Genomic DNA, 19359 nt, shown 5'->3' with positions numbered 1-19359 from the left:
CACAATAATCGACAAAGACCGTCTTCGCTGAACTCGAACGGTAAATTGTTTATCAGGTGCGGTCATGGATATATTTTTGCACTCTGGTTGAAACAATAACAGTAGTGAAGAGATGCCGACATTTTACCTACCGTTCTTTAATATTAAAGCGATTAAACTTTCGTCTCAATTCTCGAGACTGCCATACAAAATACAGTGCCTGTGGCTGGTAAAGTCGCAGATTCACGAAAAATTAAAAGTTTGAAATTATTTTAAATGTTAAAACTTACTGTAAGTATAAAAATATATATACTGGTATTTAAGTTAAAGGGTCATTATCATACATAAACTACCCATTCGATAAAAAAAGGACTGGAGTTCCTTCCTTGACATGGCAATGCTTTGGCATTTATTACTTGTGATTTTTCGGAAAAAATAGTATCTGTTTATACAACTCTCCCTGGCCGCTAATACATTAAGTCTATCAACCTAGAAATATAATATTGTCAGGTTTGCTTTGTTGGCGGCTTTGCTGTATCAAATCGCGCAATCTTCACGTTGTTCACATTATTTTAAAAGTCAAAATGGTCCGCTTACGAGAAGTGTTTTTTGAAATGTTTACTAAGTTTTTAATAGTTTTGATAATTCTGTGCGCCATCACCGCCAGTGCACAGCCTCCAATTAAAAGATTCGAATACAAATATTCGTTCAAACCTCCATATTTGGCTCAGAGAGATGGATCTATTCCATTTTGGGAATACGGTGGAAGTAAGTCACTTTGTACTGTTTTTGCTGCAATTTCGATTGATAGTAAATGAAAGTTCAATTGATATTTATTTCCTAACATTATGCACCATATTTCATTTAATTAACATGGTATTTGTCATTATTTCGCATTAAGTATGTCAATAGTGTTCGGCTTTCTTAGTTTGACAATATACGTACACGTCAGTCGAAATTTGAATAAAGCACGACATACGTCCGACATCTTCAAGACACTTAACGCACGAGTTAGAGGGAGAGACGAAACTATAAATTGTGTCGGATCTTCTCGGCAGAAAAATATCCACGAAAGCAGATCGAAAAAATATTTTTCGCTATATTGTCAAACAGATGTTATAATAATGAATTTATGTATATTTAAGTTATTCACGATATAATTATCTTAGAAACCTGGCACAATCATGTTTGCATATTATGATTACATTAAAATTACAAAATACAATATGAAAGAAAAACTAACAGGGATTTAAAAAAAAATTATTTCAAGAGTAATCCAAATAAAAAATGCCTATTGATCTTATTTTTATAATACAATGGTACAAACTCATTATAAGGCCTTTCCAGTATGTTTTCTTTGGTTTGTATTGATAGCTCCAGTTTTATAGATAAGCAATTTCTATAAAATCATTTTTTTAAATATCTCTAGGCAATGATGTTACAATATATTTATAGATGTGCTGTAAAATCTCAAAGTGGTAAGCAAAAAGTATGTCAATTGGAATACTTTAGATTTTGGTAGTCTTATTAATAAAATTTCATGTGCCACCTGTAAGTAAGTTGCCTTAAAGTGCCATAATGCCCTCGTGTGTGATGAGAAAGCGTTTTAATTTCTCGGCCAACACTAGGAAAAGCCTAGGAGTAACATTTCATCTGTAAATACTTGCAAATTACTTATATTTTTCGATTATTGTTGTTTCCTGTCCGAATATTCGAAATTTAGAAAACACTTTCCCTTTGTTTAGGGAATTAGTAATAAAACTTTACTTTTTATGCCGTTTAAACCATAAATATAAATAATTTTTAAAAACTGTCGACAGAAAAATCCTCTCAATTTGTAATCACACACTGACCCAATATTTTGGATTTTATCCTTGGAATCACGTTGAAATATTTGAGACAAGCTGCTTTGGCAGTTTACTGTTTTTTTTATATTGAGGAATAAAAATAAATGAGCATTATAGAAAAATACTATGAAAATACTTTTATAATATTCTACCTGACATTTACCCGGCGTTGCTTGACTCTCTAATCTCAATAAATATAATATCCATGTATTATATATATATATACAAACCTTCCGGAAGAAATTCTCTAAATGATAGTGAAAACCCTATCAAACTCTGTTGCATGGTTTAGAAGAAGTAAGCGCACAAACAGACAGAAGCGGATAGTGACATTGTTTCATACTATTTAGAGATGAACGCCCATAGTCAGATCTCTCCTTCAGGGACTTTAATGAAGTATGACGTTTGTGGCTAGTAACGTCTTTCCGATACTTGAAGGGTTCAAATATAACTCATTTCAAATAAGTATAGAAAATAATTCATTTAGAAAATTTGGACTGAATATAAAAAACAGTTGTCTAATCATGAATTCCACTAATACAGATGCGATTGCCTCCTCGGAGAATGTCCGCTTGGCTCCATCGCTGAAGAGTCAGAAGGGAGCCGTGTGGACCAAGACGCCCATCAGCTTCCAGTGGTGGGAGGCCGACATCATGTTCAGGGTCACCGGCAGAGGCAGGATTGGTGCCGATGGTTTGGTAAATAATAGTAATTGGATAATTTGTAAAACGCCATTTTTGTCAAAAATCATCTCAATGTACTCTCTGTACTTATGTTTTTGTAGATGATGCAAATTCCTAGTTTAATTTATAATTTTTTTTTGAAAGAATTGAAATGTTAATAACAATAAGGGAAATATTTTTGCAAGTGAAATCAAAACATAAAAATAATTTTTCATAAATTGCACTTTTTTGTTAATGTAACCCGATTTACTTCATTTTATTTTTTCATAGGAAAAAGTGGTTTCTTAAATTGTTAGAATTTTTACTTAATTATTTTGATCTGTGTTCGTACACGCTAATTTCCGAAACCACCCAACCGATTTCAATCAAATTTTGTGAATGTGTATGGTTGGTTCCAGCTTCAAACGTACAATAGTTTTGGACCCGATAATTGGCGCTATTGTCGAGATCTAAAATATATATTTTTTAAATTTTTCAACAAAATACAATTTTTTTTTTAGTTTTATCATCCAAAAACACATATAACCACAAATTTTAACTTCTCTACACACAATGTACTGTCACTAGGTTGTCCTTTATACTCTTATGTGTTTCTTGATTCTCTGTCTCTCTTTATTTAAAGCATTGCATATACTAGCATACTAAAAAAAATTCTACCTTCTCAACTGAATCACTATTTAAATTGTTTCCAGTACCAAATTTCATGACATATTTAAGCAAGCTTCCATTATAAAAATGTGCAAAGAAAAAAATAACAAAGAATACCAAGAATTTTACAAACTCGTGAGAAATGGAAATCAATTTATAACACCTAATTTGAAAACAACACAAAAACCATTATATTTACCAAGCCCTAAAAAACTACAATAATCTCCCTTCTGAACTGCGCTGTATTGTCAACCAATCAGAACAAATAAATGAAATTAAAAAAAAATTCTAAAAAAACTTAAATTAATTTAAAAATCTATATTCTATATAAAAATATTATTACAAGAAAAACCTATGTAAGAATCGTGGCTCCCTTATCAGACACAAGAACTCCTCTTTTCTGATAAGGTATACATAACCAATGATGATCTAAAATGTAATATTGTTAAATATTTATGTATCTATATTCCTTATATGTATTAAAATTTAAAAAATTGTGAATAATTGTATTGTAATAATAAGTGATTTTCGAGTACGTGCTAATGGAAAGAAACTCCACATCAGATTTGGTTTTTGCTCGAGAATGATTTGTGCACATCTCCTAACTCTTTATAGGACAACTTTTTTTTTTTAACGATACGCCTAAATGGTTTTATTTATGTATTCTATATTAATTTTGATGAACAGAAAAAACATTTTTTTTTTTGCTTATTCTTTTTGAAATTTTTGATTTTCCAGCGGTCTTTTTTCTGACCGGTGTCCATTTAGGTAAAAAAAAAATATGATTTAAAATTTTTGTTGTTATTACAAAAATACAGGTTGGTAAGGAAAAATGTACTTTTATTTATTTCCGTTACAGGAGAATAACTGCTTTGATAATTTTATAGAGAAACTGACCAGGACGCCATTTTCGTAAATTTACTCAACATGTGCTAACTTCGGGGCGGTTGGTTCGATTCAAGACCTCTGTGCGTTACCTCATTACCCATAAGGGCGATTATAACTTGTAAACATAAAGAAATATAGACCTTGATGTTGCAGGTCTCAAAACTATCCATTTTTAGCTTATGACATAAAGGGCTAAAGCAAAGGAAGACTTTTTTTCACAAGAAAACCCAGAGCGAAATGTTTGTGGCAGCTGGTGAAAGCTTGTCTGACCGACGGAAAGAGGTGCGATACTAAACGCAGTAAATCACTAGTTTGTCCACTGGACCTAGTTCAGTGAAAACACGCGCATTGTCTCAGTAACCTATTAATTCATATAAGGTTTTACATAGTTTTACCCGCGTAGGCCACATAGATCTTATTTCTACTATAAAATATATTATCTAGAAATAATTTATCAACGGTAGAATAAAGGCTTTGGTATCAATCTAAACATAGATTTTTTCACCAACAGGCTTTCTGGTACACCTCAGCGAAGGGGGCTTATGATGGTGATGTCTTTGGCTCTTCGGACCAGTGGAACGGCTTGGGGGTCATCATGGATTCTTTCGACAACGACAACAAGCACAATAACCCCTACATCATGGCCGTTGTGAACGACGGAACCAAGAAGTTTGACCATCAGAAGTAAGTAAAGTTTAAACCTTTTTTAAAATTGAACATTATTTGACACAATGTAGAACAATTTTAATTTTTGTGTTATATATTTTTGACAATATTTTAAAGCTCATGTTGAAAATGTCTATGCAAGATGAAAATATTTGCGCTGACCTAGAAATTTGATCCAGAAAAGAGTTTTTAATGGGACATACAAATGTTTTAGTTATTAGTTATTACTAAAGATTACAGTGGGAGAGAGATAATCATTGGCGGCTAGCCCCATAAATCAACTCCATAGATTGATAACTCCGGGCTTTTTGTATGAAACAAATTGGACCTAATAAACCATAGATATGCCAATATATAGACAGTAATATTCTCATTCAGAGCCTACTTATTATACTATACACCAATGAAAAACATTGAAAGTTTATTCCATAGATTTTCAGTGTTTTTCATTGGTGGATATAGTTAGGCAAACATGACGTCACAATATTTTGGTTCAAATTTTCGATCAGAGTTATACCACCCTGGCTAGCTCTTAGGAGCGTTGAAGTAACGCACTCCCAAAATTTCAGTCAATCTAACAATAATAACTATCAATCAATAATAATATCATCGGAAATCAAAACAAATCAGAGAATTACTTTAATACATGAATACTATTATTAATTTAAATTCAACCAGCTCAAAATTTTTGTTCTTTGTATCACGTGTCATAAGTCACGTGGTGCGAGCGAATTCCATATCGCTCATCGAGAAACGTCACCCGGGAACATCAATTATCTATACGCGCAGAGCGTGGATGTCGACCACAGTATTGAAATTTCTCTGAAACAGGAACGGCGCTCGCCAATGTCTCGTAAAGTCTTCATTGAGATGGCGCCACTTTAGTTTACAGTTCGCATACCGATCATTCCAGTAGGTAGGGATAGATTGGCAATATTGTTAGCGCACTACCCATTTTTGTGAGTACAAGCCGCCCTGGAAATAATATTAGAGCACTTGGCTTTTGCAGTGGTGTATTAGTGAGAGAGTACCTTACTCTCTTTAACTCCTTGAGCTAATTTGTTCCCTTTTGGGAACAGTTCATATGGTCTCTCTTACTGTCATGGTGAGAAATATGATCTCAACGACGTTAGAAATAGAAAACCTAACGCTTCATATTCAAATCTAGAAGTTAACCACAGAAGAAATGTACACCTCTATGAAAGTAAAGATACCGACCGTAATTTGAAGAAAAATAATGAAACATAGCGAATTTTTTACCAATTATTTTTTTATATGTAATGACAAAAAAGGTGACGTTTGTGATAAATTTGTCTAAAAAAGTGTTTATTGTGTTTTTATATTGTTTTTCACTATCCATAATTTAAGTTACAAAAAACGAAAAGTGAGCAATTTAAAAAAAGAGTTTATGTTTGCATTCAAAATTTGAATATTTCAAAAATCATATGTTTATATCTAAGGACGGGTTGTTTCGGAGAATTTGAACAATTCATCAAATTTAAAAGTTAATTTCCAAGTTCTGTGAAAGATTTTTTCAAGTTCTGTTATTATTTCAGTTCTGTAAAACTACTAGCCTATAATGATGTAACAACAGAACTTGAATAGGACTTTCACAGAACCCGAAAATTAACGTTGAAATTTGATGAATTGTTCAAATTCTCCGAAACAACCCGTCCTAATAATGACATTTCAAAGCGTATTTTATCACTTTTCAAAAACAGTTTTTAGTTTTCGGATGCATTCAGACATATTTAATTTATTTGGATTTTTTCGCAAACCAGAAATACTCTGACCTTCTGACAGCATATGCCAGAGGCCTGAAGGGTTAATGTAGGTGGACTGTTCATCTAACTTATAGTTTATTTGTTCCAGTGACGGCTCAACCCAGCTCCTCTCCGGATGCCTGAGAGACTTCCGTAACAAACCATTCCCCACCAGGATCCGGGTGGAATATTACCAGGACACACTCACTGTACTGTTCCATAACGGTAAGAACCTACTTACGTATTAATTAATCTACACCCACCTTAACCACTTATTACCGAGACATCATTACTTGCAAACATAGCACAATGTAAGGGTGATCTATTTCTTCCCTGCTAACCTCACAAGCCTAAATGACCGTGAAATCTCGATCAATCGTACCTTAAATAATCGTTAACCCGCATGTGTCGTTTATCTCTTCCAGGTGTAAATTAATTTCATCCAAAATTTTGGTAGTTCCTCTATGCATCGATTTATTTATTTATAGAGTGGAGACGGTTTACATGTAGTTCCCGTGAGCACTTAGGCCATAGGCCCATTGAGCTATCTCCAATTTTACCTCAATCCTTTATCAACAACCCAGTCCCTTTAATAAAGTTCACCAGGGTTGTCATTTGGTATATGTCTATGTCTTCTGGTTCCACAATGTGTCTTCCCAGGTCTCGTCTCTCCGCTCCATTCCCCCTTGGTTCCCTGAAAGCCCATCAAGGGAAGAGAGCCTCATCTCTCCTCTCCACTCCCTTTTGGTTCCCCGAAGTCCCCACAAGGGAAGAGTTCACGGAGGTGACCTCATCTCTCTCCACTCCTCCTTGGTTCCCTAAAGGTGCCACGAGGGAAGAGGGTCTCATCTCTCCTCTTCACTTCTCATTGGTTCCCCGAATGCCTCATGGGGAACAGTCCACTTCCTGCTGGTTCCCCGAAGGCCCCACTATGCATCGTTTTACAACATTTATTTTTTAAAGCATGCTTATGCGTGCTATGCTCCTTTGTACTATTTTATTTAATCGCTGCCGGCCCCCACTACTGACATGAGTTATGAGTAGTATCTTTTTGCTTTCTAGTTTTGAGTGTATCAAAATTAAAGTGAACTGTCCGGTAAAAAAAAGTACATACTCTTCAAGAAAGATTAAAAATTATCTAAGAAGTGGACAAATATCCCGCTGAATAATGCGCACATGTAGCCAAGCATTTAGGAATCGATGAAGTGAACAAATATTCCGCTGAATAATGTGTTGATGTAGCCAAGCATTTAGGAATCAATGAGGTAGGCAAATATTCCGCTGAATAATACGTTGATGTAGACAAGCATTTAGGAATCAGTGAAGTGGACAAATATCCTGCTGAATAATGCGCAGATGTAGCCAAGCATTTAGGAATCGATGAAGTGGACAAATATCCCGCTGAATAATGCGCAGATGTAGCCAAGCATTAGGAATCGATGAAGTGAACAAATATTCCGCTGAATAATGCGCAGATGTAGCCAAGCATTTAGGAATCGATGAAGTGGACAAATATCCCGCTGAATAATGCGCAGATGTAGCCAAGCATTTAGGAATCGATGAAGTGAACAAATATTCCGCTGAATAATGCGCAGATGTAGCCAAGCATTTAGGAATCGATGAAGTGGACAAATATCCCGCTGAATAATGCGCAGATGTAGCCAAGCATTTAGGAATCGATGAAGTGAACAAATATTCCGCTGAATAATGTGTTGATGTAGCCAAGCATTTAGGAATCAATGAGGTAGGCAAATATTCCGCTGAATAATACGTTGATGTAGACAAGCATTTAGGAATAATAATAATAATAACATAACATTTATATAGCGCAGTTTTGTGTTGTTTCACTTCAAGTGCGCTGAAGTGAAGTGAAGTGGACAAATATCCTGCTGAATAATGCGCAGATGTAGCCAAGCATTTAGGAATCGATGAAGTGGACAAATATCCCGCTGAATAATGCGCAGATGTAGCCAAGCATTTAGGAATCGATGAAGTGAACAAATATTCCGCTGAATAATGCGCAGATGTAGCCAAGCATTTAGGAATCGATGAAGTGGACAAATATCCCGCTGAATAATGCGCAGATGTAGCCAAGCATTTAGGAATCGATGAAGTGAACAAATATTCCGCTGAATAATGTGTTGATGTAGCCAAGCATTTAGGAATCAATGAGGTAGGCAAATATTCCGCTGAATAACGTGTTGATGTAGCCAAACATTTAGGAATCGCTCCATTTTTATTTAAACGCATTCATTGATTATTATAAGTAACTGAATTTGTACTCGTGGCGGAACAGGCTGGAGACATAAGTCGGTCTCGGATGACGCGAGTGTCCCCAGGTAGCAAGTCGTAAGTAAGCGGCTGAGATTGAGAGAGTAATAGTACTGGTTGGCAGACAGCAGACGCGGCGTTTATATAGGTGGTGCGGTGTCTTGGAGAACGGTCCCGAAGTTTCTTGAAGCTCTCGAAGAGCGGCGTGGTTTCGCCGTACGCCTCGAATATCTAGTTTGCTGATAGCGCAGCCTCCAGTAATTGGTCGATGAGCCACCACACAGCTGTAAGTCTGCAGACCTGCTGCAGTTCTGTGAGTGCAGCAGGTCTGCATATATTCCCACATCCATGAAGAGTGTTGAAACTGATCAAAGCCAATTCTTCATAGTTACGTTATAAATCTTCACTGTTTGGTGTCATAAATATCTTGACATACCAATAAAATAATAAAAAACGATCTCACATAAGAATTATTTAATAAAATTATGATATAAAATTGATGATAACAATTTTACATTGAAAATATTCCATAATTTTTATTGATAGATTGATAGTGTTACATTGGTTGTCGTTTTAATCCACGCCGTAGGTTGTTAGATCGTGGGATGATAAACATATGTGAATTTAAAATAATCATGCATGTAATTTTAAAACTGTTAAAATTATTACAAAATTAAATTATCTTGTATGAATAATATTTATTAACATTATCTTGTTTTCAAACCTTTTTTGCCTTATACATTACATTAATGGTACTATATTTTATATTATATACTAGCTACAATAGCGCGTGTTGCTTTTACGTCCAACAGATGACGCTGTTTTAAACAAAAGCTTGTTATAACCAAAAACACACTCATATTTGAATGCAACGCTGTGTCAAAATTTCAAAGCAATCGGGGAAGAACTTTCGTAGATAAAAGATTTGAACAAATGAACATTTACTATTTTATTTATAGATAATAGATAATGTATCGTGCTATATATTTGATTTATTTTTTGTTTCTAATCTATGTATAATCATAACAACAAAAATATTAAAACATTTTTTTTTTTTACCTAAAAGGAGTGTATGGACGTTCATTCACGTCAAGCATCGCATACTTAATATGGCGCCTCTATTCTGTAAACGTTCATAGTTCTGCCACACATGTACCTATTCCTGTAACGTTAAAAAACTATTTTAAACATACAACTTTATTATCGGCTGTTGTTTTTTTCGCATTACGTCACACGTACAAGTTCAGACATAACATAAAAACAGAAATTATGGTGATTTATTTTTGGGTTATTATGCCATGTTGCACTACCTCCTTTAGCCAACGTTTTGCACAATGTTCTAGCCTTGTCCATCATCAGGGCAGATGTGTAATTACACATCTGCCCTGATGATGGACACTGCAATGCTGTCGGAAACACAGCAAAGGGCCGTGAAGATTGTAAATCTAATCCAATTTAATCTTATTCATTACGTTTACATCAGCCTTCAATTCTTTTCGGCTCTCCACTTTAGTAACATGGTCGTACAAGGTTTTAGCACATATATGCCTCAGAGATCTCATTTTTACAGCATTCAGTTTACTTCCTCTGTCAGTTCCATGCCTCAATGGAGTGCTGATACATCAGGATTGGGTCAGAACTCCATTGTGGATGCTGCCTTGCTGAAATAAAATGACAATCTTATCACAAATTGACAATTATAATGAAATGTATTGCATGTTATTATACGGATGTATTGATTTGATCGATTGTTCTCCAGGTATGACCAACAATGAGGCGGACTACGAGATGTGTTTCCGCTCGGAGGGCGTCCGTCTGCCTGTCGGCGGCTACTTCGGAGTTTCGGCGGCCACTGGGGGGCTGGCCGATGACCACGACGTCATCCATTTCCTCACATCCTCGCTGCACGTGCCGGGCGCATCTACCACACGTACGTATTCATAATTTTAATAATGCAACAACAGTATCAATAATGTCCTATTAGGGACCAAGACATTGTCATAACTACAGTGGAACTGTTGTATTATCCCACTGTCTTGTCGTCTATATTGTTCTTGTGTGAAATCTACATAACTTTTGCAAAATTAGCAATCAGCAGCTGCTGTTCAGATTTTTTTTTTAAGCCGAAGTTAACCCTTTTTAGACTGCATATTTGAAAAATACATAGATTTAAGAATTTTTTCCTCTATCTAGGAGTGAATATGACTGGCTTTGCGCGCTACCCTTTTTTATTTAATTTTTGGTACTATGTATGTAGTTTAGGCGGTAGCCATTTTTATATTTTGAAATGTAATTTTTGTGTTCAATCTCATGCAAATTTTTTATCCTGATCTTTTTGAATGTATGTTTTGAAGGTATTTTTTTATTCTGATCTTTTTGAATGTATGTTTTGAAGTTATTTTTTTATCCTGATCTTTTTGAATCTTTGGGGATCAATGGTGTGAGGCACGAAATGAAAGGGCGTGTCGTGAAGGTCACTGTGTTTTATTGATGAGTCAGTTTGAGCCGTGATGAGGAGATGACGTAGGACAAATGTTGAATACTCCGGTTGCTGCGGTGATGTGGTCTAGGCGGTAGTTGGCGACGGCGCGTTGAGACCGGACTCGATGACTGTCAGGCACTGGCGATCTGGGGAATCAATACTCCAGTGCTGACGGGAAGGCCAAAGGTGCGGCGGACCTTGTAGGCGGTTGAGCGGGAGCTGCGTAGACCAGTGAGGATGCTGCGTGTCCTCGTTGTGGTCATGATGCGTGGATGAAGCGCTGGTCAGAGACGCTGGAACCAGGGCGCTTGTAATCCGTGTAGCGCTGGCCAGGGACGGCGATCTGGATCAAGGCGCTAAGATGATGTCCCGATAGAGTCCATGATTGTACAGGCGAAGCCGGGTAAATTGTCCTTCGCACAAAGGCGCACGAATTATCACTCGTGTGATTTATCCACTGACGGCAGGTTGATGACTGACTGACTGACTCGCTGCGTCGGGCTTATTTATACTACACGGCCGACGGCAACAGTAGGTAGATGAATTGCAACTAAATCCTAGGCACTCGCACAGTCTGGGCCTTTCGGGAATCTTCGACAGCGCGGTAATTATGCATAGGCGGTAGACTCGAACCTTCTGGCGAGTTGTCGTAATATGCCAGACTGACTGCACGATAGTATTGTCGCCGATAGACAAGTAGGTGCTTGTAGCAAGTAGGTTGCTTTGTTTTGTTTACTTAATTTCGGCTGCAGGTACGTACCTGCAAGTACGTACCTAAGTAGCGTCGAGCTGTCTATTATTAATGAGACATTCTGGATGTTCTCTTGACGCTACAAATGTAAGTTTTGAAGGTATTCTTTTATCCTGATCTTTTTGAATGTAAGTTTTGAAGGTATTCTTTTATCCTGATCTTTTTTATTCAAAGTTTTGAAGGTATTTTTTCAATGCACAATTCACTGTACAGTTTGCAATGTTTTCTATGTATTTCGAATGCGCTATATACATCTTATTTTTTAATTTTCCGTAAAAAAAAAAACTGTTTTCGAAACTAGATAAAATTATCTTTCCGGTGTATCCATTTAAGATAAACATTACTATTTCTGAATAATAAAATTGTTATGAAAATAACATACGATTTTCACTCTAAGGGCCCGTTCCCACTTCCGTTTTCAAATCGGGGGCGGGTCCCGTTTTCAAAACGGACGGCCAATGGCCCTGTTCACACTACCGTTTTAAAAACGGACCATACTCTACGAAAAAAAATAATTGTCGATTCACCAAAAACATGTTATTTGCTCATTATTCAGTAATGGTGCGCAATGGACGACGATGAAGCTCTTGTTGTCATGTGGTACTTATTAAATAGAAGGAAAAAAGTGAAAAGAAAATTTTGAGTACACCCAATCATAGCCGAATGATTTTCTGTAGGAATTTTCCAAGTGTTAATTGGTGAGTTAAGAAGTGATGAACTAAAGTTCTTTAATTATTTTAGAATAATAATGAATGGATTATTTATATAGCGCCGTTTTCACCATGAAAAATCACCTCAAGGGCGCTTAATGGCTTAAGAGAATGTCTATCACTTCCTTTAACCCTTTCAGCCCCAGTGTTAATTTAAATTAACATGAACTTTGTGATTTTTTTTACCGTAACTGTAGCGATTTAGAAAAGCCATGTTTTCGTTTTCTTATAGTTTGTAGTCTTTTCTGTGGCGTCTATTTTTTCCGCTCCGTTGAAATCCTTATTCCCGCCACAAAAACGATCAATATTTTGACATCTGCTGATTGTAAGTTTCATCGAATTTCTGCCGTCATTGATTACTTAATTTAAGGTGAGATATCAATATTTTCTACTCGAATTACAAATATTTTCACTCATAAAGATGTGTTCTATAATAATAACATCAGTTCAATTCACTGATCACAGTCATTTCCCAGAATATTGTAAATGAATCTCAATGTTCATTCAAATTAACACTGGTAGTGAGGGACATGTTTTCGACTAGTATGGCGAATTTTTAAAGATTTATTATCCTAGATTATTTCTTTATTTATGAATGAATTTTAGTTAAAATGTTATTTATTTGTACCTTAGTGATTATCACTACATTGTCAATGTGCATTTTTGATATGAAACCTTTATTTGTATTACTTTTGTGTTATGTTTATTTTACGTTACTATGTAAAAAATACCCTCTGACGCCCAATGTTAATCCAAATTAACATGAAAAAATTTCTAAAAAAAAAAAAAAAATTAAATGCCAAAAATTTTCAAATAATTTTCTGTTGTATTATCAAGCATTACATATTTTATATGTGTGGAAACAATAATGCGGGTGTGAAAGGGTTAACCATCTACTGGAATGAGTTTCAGAGAGCTTAACATATCAAAATACAAAATTGAGAAAGTGCATTTGTCCTGAAGAAAGGCTATCGATATTTTAAAGTAAGAAAACAATAAACACTCAAATATTTTTTATTATGTGTTTATTTAACTAATACGCTCTTCCGTGCATCTCATTAAAGCTTTAAAATTTAAAAAAAAGTAAACTTAAATAAAATAACATAAAAATTTTGATGTACAAAAGTTGTGTACACCAAGTGTTTTGTTTTTATTTAGTTAAAGATAAAATATTACCATACTCTTTCTTCGACCAGTGGTATTAAATTTTCGGGATTTATTTCCTTATCCATTATTGTAGTTTTGATTTATTTACTTAACAAAATAACCAAATACAAGCACGCAGTGTGCCTGCTTCCTTGCGACAGGGAGCGGGCGGGGAGGGGTCGGGGTTTGGCGGGGACTCTGCCGGAACGACTGGACGGCAAGTGTGAACAGCTCCATACAACACTATGAGCGAGCGTGTGCCGACACGATTTGAAAACGGACGCGCTGCGTAGGCGAGCCATCCGACAAAAAATGTCGGATCCGTTTTCAAATCGTGTCGGACAAGTGTGAACAGCTCCATACATCCACTACAGCCACTAGGGCATCCGATTTTAAAACGGGACCCGCCCCCGATTTGAAAACGGAAGTGGGAACGGGCCCTAAGTAAGAACCTGTCAAATCTGTGATTTATCTTGTCTATTGTTTATGCTCTGGCAACTTAGAACTTTAACAGGAAGTGAGAAGAAATTCAAGATGGTGGCACTTCCCGGCCGGTCACAGAGAGACAGGCTGTCCGGTCGGGGGGTCAATTATTATTTCTGGAGGTCTGAGGCTCTAATCGAAAGTTATTTCATGGATTTGCGATTAATACCGAAATGTTCAGTTTGTGCTTCGAGATTAGAAGTCTAGTCATATTTCCCGCGAGTGGAATTCGCCCCGGGTGGCGTGAATAATGAAAACGTTTTTACCATGCGTGGCCATGGTGGTAATCCGAGTTTATTCAAGCGATCGGTGATTATTTCTGCCGATAATCTGTTTTCGCCGTGTGCATTTTGATTCAGAGCATTATTAAGTTCCACCTTGCCTTCGTGGAAGGGCAACTTACGGATTAACCGTCTACTCAGGGCTGGACCACACTGGGCCGTAGGCCAGCCACATTCTGATGCCGTCTACTCCTCTTGGCTGGACCACACTGGGCCGTAGGCCAGCCACATTCTGATGCCGTCTACTCCTACTGGCTGGACCACACTGGGCCGTCGGCCAGCCACATCCTGATGCTGCCGTCCTCTAGCTACATGGCTGATTCATCTACTCCGCCATTCGCGGCACTCAGTGTTCGTTCCTCATAACTAAATACGTTCTTATTATTTTAGACAGGGTAGATAGATTCTACGTTCTGGTCGATGGGGGTAAGTTTTCACCTTTTTTGTATTTCTCTGTGAAATTTATCAAATATAATTTGTTACGGCCAGTCCAAAGTTTATCCAGATTACTTTCATTCTACAACCTTGCAACTTCCTTTCAAACATCATGTAGATGGGATATATTTTTCCCCGCCCTGAATGGAGAATTATGCTCTACCGTCGGTAGGTCGGTTTGGCGAGCTCTTTTCCAGTTCAACCACTGGAAGGGACTCTGGCGCGTTGGCCCTCAAAGACCAACAAAGTCAAACTTGGCCACCCACTATTCATTCATATTAACAGTCAATAATGTACTTAGAAAAACCACACACAATAACAGCCTATTAACGCATCTATGGGCTAAGTAAGTATCGTAACATTGTGTCAAATACTTATTCATAACATGGCGCATCAACGTGGTTGGTTCGTATTTGTTCTTATTATTTGATTTTGAGTCGAAGTTGCAAGCATTTTAGTAATCATGTGTATTTGTTTTGTTTCGACGTGTCTCACATAAAACATAACCTATAAATGTTATTAGGTACATAAATGTCAGTCAACAGTGCGAACTTATTAAAGTGCCATCAGTGCAACCAACATAAATAACGATTTGTACGCATTATTATAATTTATTTTTATTTTACGGGCAATATTATTTTATTTTACGGGCAACACAATACTATGTGTCAACTTGACAGCTAGGAATGTCAAGCGTAAACAAACATCGCGATTTTGACAACAACTGTCAAAATAATAATACACTTTGAAAGTTTCGATAATTATGTTATGCAACCAATACTATACAGTGCTTATAAGTGCATTTAATTATATATTTGCCTCGCGGGAGTACAATATATTCATAGCTATCGTCATTAGCTAATTTATAATCATTTTGTATTCAATACTTGCGGTTTTATAATTAAACTTTTCAAGATGTCGACCTTAATAGATAACATCAATGGTAAAACGAAGGAGGAATTGTCTTCGGACCTTTTATCCAGAAATATTACACCGGACAGTACATTAGAGGAAATGCGAACTCAGGCCAGAAGGCATAACAAAAATATTAAGATTTCAAGAGTTTTAGAGCATCACGAGGGGAATGTTAACCCAGACAATGACAACGAATTTGGGACAAATTACATAAAATATACTAAAGTAATATATAACGAATCACATCCTTCCTCTTCTTCATCCTTAAGTACTATTAATGATTGGAAGATTAAATTTGATGGAAATAGTTGCGTAAGGGACTTTATAATTCAAATAGAAGAAAAATGTAGAACTAGGAACGTCAGTCATGTTGACTTAGTAAGATGTTTTCCTGATATTTTAGAGGGTTTGGCCTTATTATGGTTTAGGTCCATCTATACTCCCGAATTAACTTGGATTGAATTATCTACATTACTTATAAAACAATTCGAAACAAATATTAAACAAATAGAATTAAAGTCACAACTTTTCTCTATGAAACAACCTGCCGGTATGTCTGCTTTCGAATTTACGTTGAGAATGCAGAAGCATAACAACATGCTTGATGCCAAATTACCTACCTCTGAACTATTACAATTATGTATGACGGCATTATTACCTACTTATATCAACCTTCTTGCGTCTCGGGACTTCAATTCTTTTTCAGAATTAACCGAAGCTACAAATAAGTTGGAGTCTTATTCAACGTCTAATTCAAGGGAAAATAAATCTTCTTCTTCTTTTTACAATACTCAACTTAAAGATAATACAAAAAATTATTATACCAATTCACGGGGTAATAATAATTTCAATTTTAATCATAACCCTTCTTATCGTGGTACCCACACTAATCGTTCAACGGATTATAATTATAAACAAAATAATAATAATAATAATAAACAACATAATGCCAATTATTCTAAAAACAATAATAATTCTCGGGTTTTTTATAACCATCATTCGAAAAAACCAACTTCCAATGACAATAGAGAAAAGGAGATGTGTCATACTGAATCAAATTCCTCAGGGAACAATATTTATTGTTCTTTTTGTAAATTAAGGGGGCATCTACTATCGGAATGTAGGAAGAAGAGTCACAACAACTCTAAACCTAGGGTTGCTTCTTTAAAATATAGAGAATCAAAAAACTAAATGTGAGTCGCTCTGTTCACGCGCCTTCCTTTGCGCAGAGGAAATGCGAGTGGCAGAGTTGGCTCCGTTTGGTTAGACAGTTTCTTTCGGGCTCGAGTTCTGAGGTGGAGGTACCGCCGCCGAAGGATTCCGAGCTTGAAAGGGATAATCGACCTTTTGCGGATATCTTTATTGGAAATAATTTTTATAAAGCACTACTTGACAGTGGTTCTTCAATCTCCTGTTTAGGAGGAGATATTCATTTAGTTTTCTTAAAATTAGGTTATAAATTAGTTAATATTGATTTCAATATTTCTACAGCTGATGGAACAAATCAGCGTGTTTTAGGTACAATGACATTGCCAGTTACGTACAAGTCTATAACACATAATGTACTTTTCTACGTCGTCCCTTCTTTATCTCCTAATTTTATTTTAGGAGTAAATTTTTGGAAAGTGTTTCAAGTCGCGCCGGAACTCTTTCCGAAAGAACCCAATCCTCAACGAACGGGTCATATCAATGAGTTGAGAGCTATTCAGCCAGCCTCTTCCTTATCCAAGGAGGAAAATAAAACTCTTACCAAAATTATTAAGAAATTTGAATCCATTTCTTTTGAAAAGAAAGGTTTAGGGTTAACACACTTAGTCAAACATAAAATTATTACTACGGGTCCTCCGGTTAAACAACGATATTACCCTCTTTCTCCTGCTAGACAGAAACAATTAGATAATGAAGTAGATGAAATGCTCAAATTAGGAGTCATCCGTCCTTCACGCTCACCTTGGTCTAGCCCAGTATTAATAGTCACAAAGAAAGATGGAACGGGTCGTTTTTGCCTCGATTCCAGAAGGATCAATAATCTTACAATTAGGGACAGTTATCCATTACCGTATATCTCTCGCATACTGGACAAGCTTGGTGGAGCCAGATATATCAGCTCAATAGATTTGTCAAAGGCTTTTTGGCAGATCGCCCTAGACAAAGATTCGTGTGAAAAGACAGCTTTTGTCGTGCCCGGTCGCGGTTTGTTCGAATTCACTCGGATGCCTTTCGGGTTAAAAAACGCTCCGAGTGAACTCCAAAGACTAGCAGACGCTCTGTTTGGACCAGAGTTCGATGAGAACGCATTTTGTTATTTGGATGACCTAATCTTAGTGTCTGAAGATTTAGAATCTCATTTTAAACTGTTAATTAAAGTTTTTGAACGGTTAAGAGATGCGGGTCTCACGATTAATTTAAAAAAATGTGAATTCTGTAAGTCAGAACTTAAATACTTGGGATATATGGTGGATTCCAAAGGTCTTCGCACCGACCCAATTAAGATAGAAAGTATAAAAAATTTTCCAATTCCTAAAAATGCTAAAGGAATAAGAGCTTTTCTCGGGCTATGTGGTTATTTTAGACGTTTCATAAAAGGATTCTCTAGTATAGCTGCTCCCCTGTCAAAACTTACTGGATCAAAAAAAGGAATAAGTTTATTTAAATGGTCGAAAGAAGCTGAAACAGCGTTTAATAAATTAAAGGAAGCACTTACGACTGCTCCTGTCCTTAGTTGTCCAGACTTTACTAAGCCTTTTGCTATTCATTGTGACGCAAGCTCTGTGGGTATAGGTGGCGTCCTTATACAATCAATTGAAGGGATAGAACACCCTATCGCTTATTATTCTAGGTGCCTTAATACACATGAACGTAATTACGGTATCACAGAGCGTGAACTGTTAGCAGTATTAGACTCGGTCACACATTTTAGACCATATATAGAAGGGGCACATTTTTCTGTTATCACTGACCACTCTAGTTTAAAATGGTTAGGATCTTTATCGAACCCTAGTGGACGTCTTGCACGTTGGAGTTCTCGCTTATCTCAATTCTCCTTCGATGTTATACATCGTAAAGGCACACAACACATCGTCCCGGACGTACTTTCGAGAATGGACCAAGCTACAATAGCAGTCATTGAATCTAATTTGTCCACCGATAAGTGGTATACAGATATCTGGAGAGGCTGCAAAGAATGTCCTCAGCGTTTTCAAAACTTTCAGATACGTGAAAATGAATTGTTTCGTCACACAAAAACCCGTTTACCTCTGTGTGAAGATACTTCTTGGAAAAAAGTAGTCCCTCTGGAAAACAGAAGGGAAATTTTGTCAGACTCACATGAATCCTCTCGTGCTTGTCACCCAGGAGTCTTTAAGACTTATAAAAAATTACAACTCCGTTATTTCTGGCCAAATATGTACA

At 36.3% G+C, this 19359-nt stretch overlaps 1 protein-coding gene across 1 annotated transcript in view; it reads left to right on the top strand.

The window, feature by feature from the left end:
- Positions 1–528: 528 nt before the first annotated feature.
- The window catches only part of ergic53 (lectin, mannose binding protein ergic53), a 32484-nt gene continuing 13653 nt past the window's right edge, over positions 529–19359 (top strand). Inside the window, exons 1-5 of the mRNA XM_089648167.1 lie at positions 529–747; positions 2370–2524; positions 4557–4729; positions 6584–6699; positions 10505–10675. Of these exons, the coding sequence (XP_089504293.1) occupies positions 564–747; positions 2370–2524; positions 4557–4729; positions 6584–6699; positions 10505–10675 (799 nt within the window). The 5' untranslated portion in view covers positions 529–563. The remainder of the gene's footprint in view (positions 748–2369; positions 2525–4556; positions 4730–6583; positions 6700–10504; positions 10676–19359) is intronic.

This window comes from Hesperophylax consimilis, chromosome 27, assembly GCF_061612785.1.
Source record: "Hesperophylax consimilis isolate HC1 chromosome 27, BYU_Hcon_1.0, whole genome shotgun sequence".
Classification (NCBI taxonomy): domain Eukaryota; kingdom Metazoa; phylum Arthropoda; class Insecta; order Trichoptera; family Limnephilidae; genus Hesperophylax; species Hesperophylax consimilis.
Note: the sequence above shows the minus strand (reverse complement) of the source record. Positions and strands in the feature narration are given on the sequence as shown.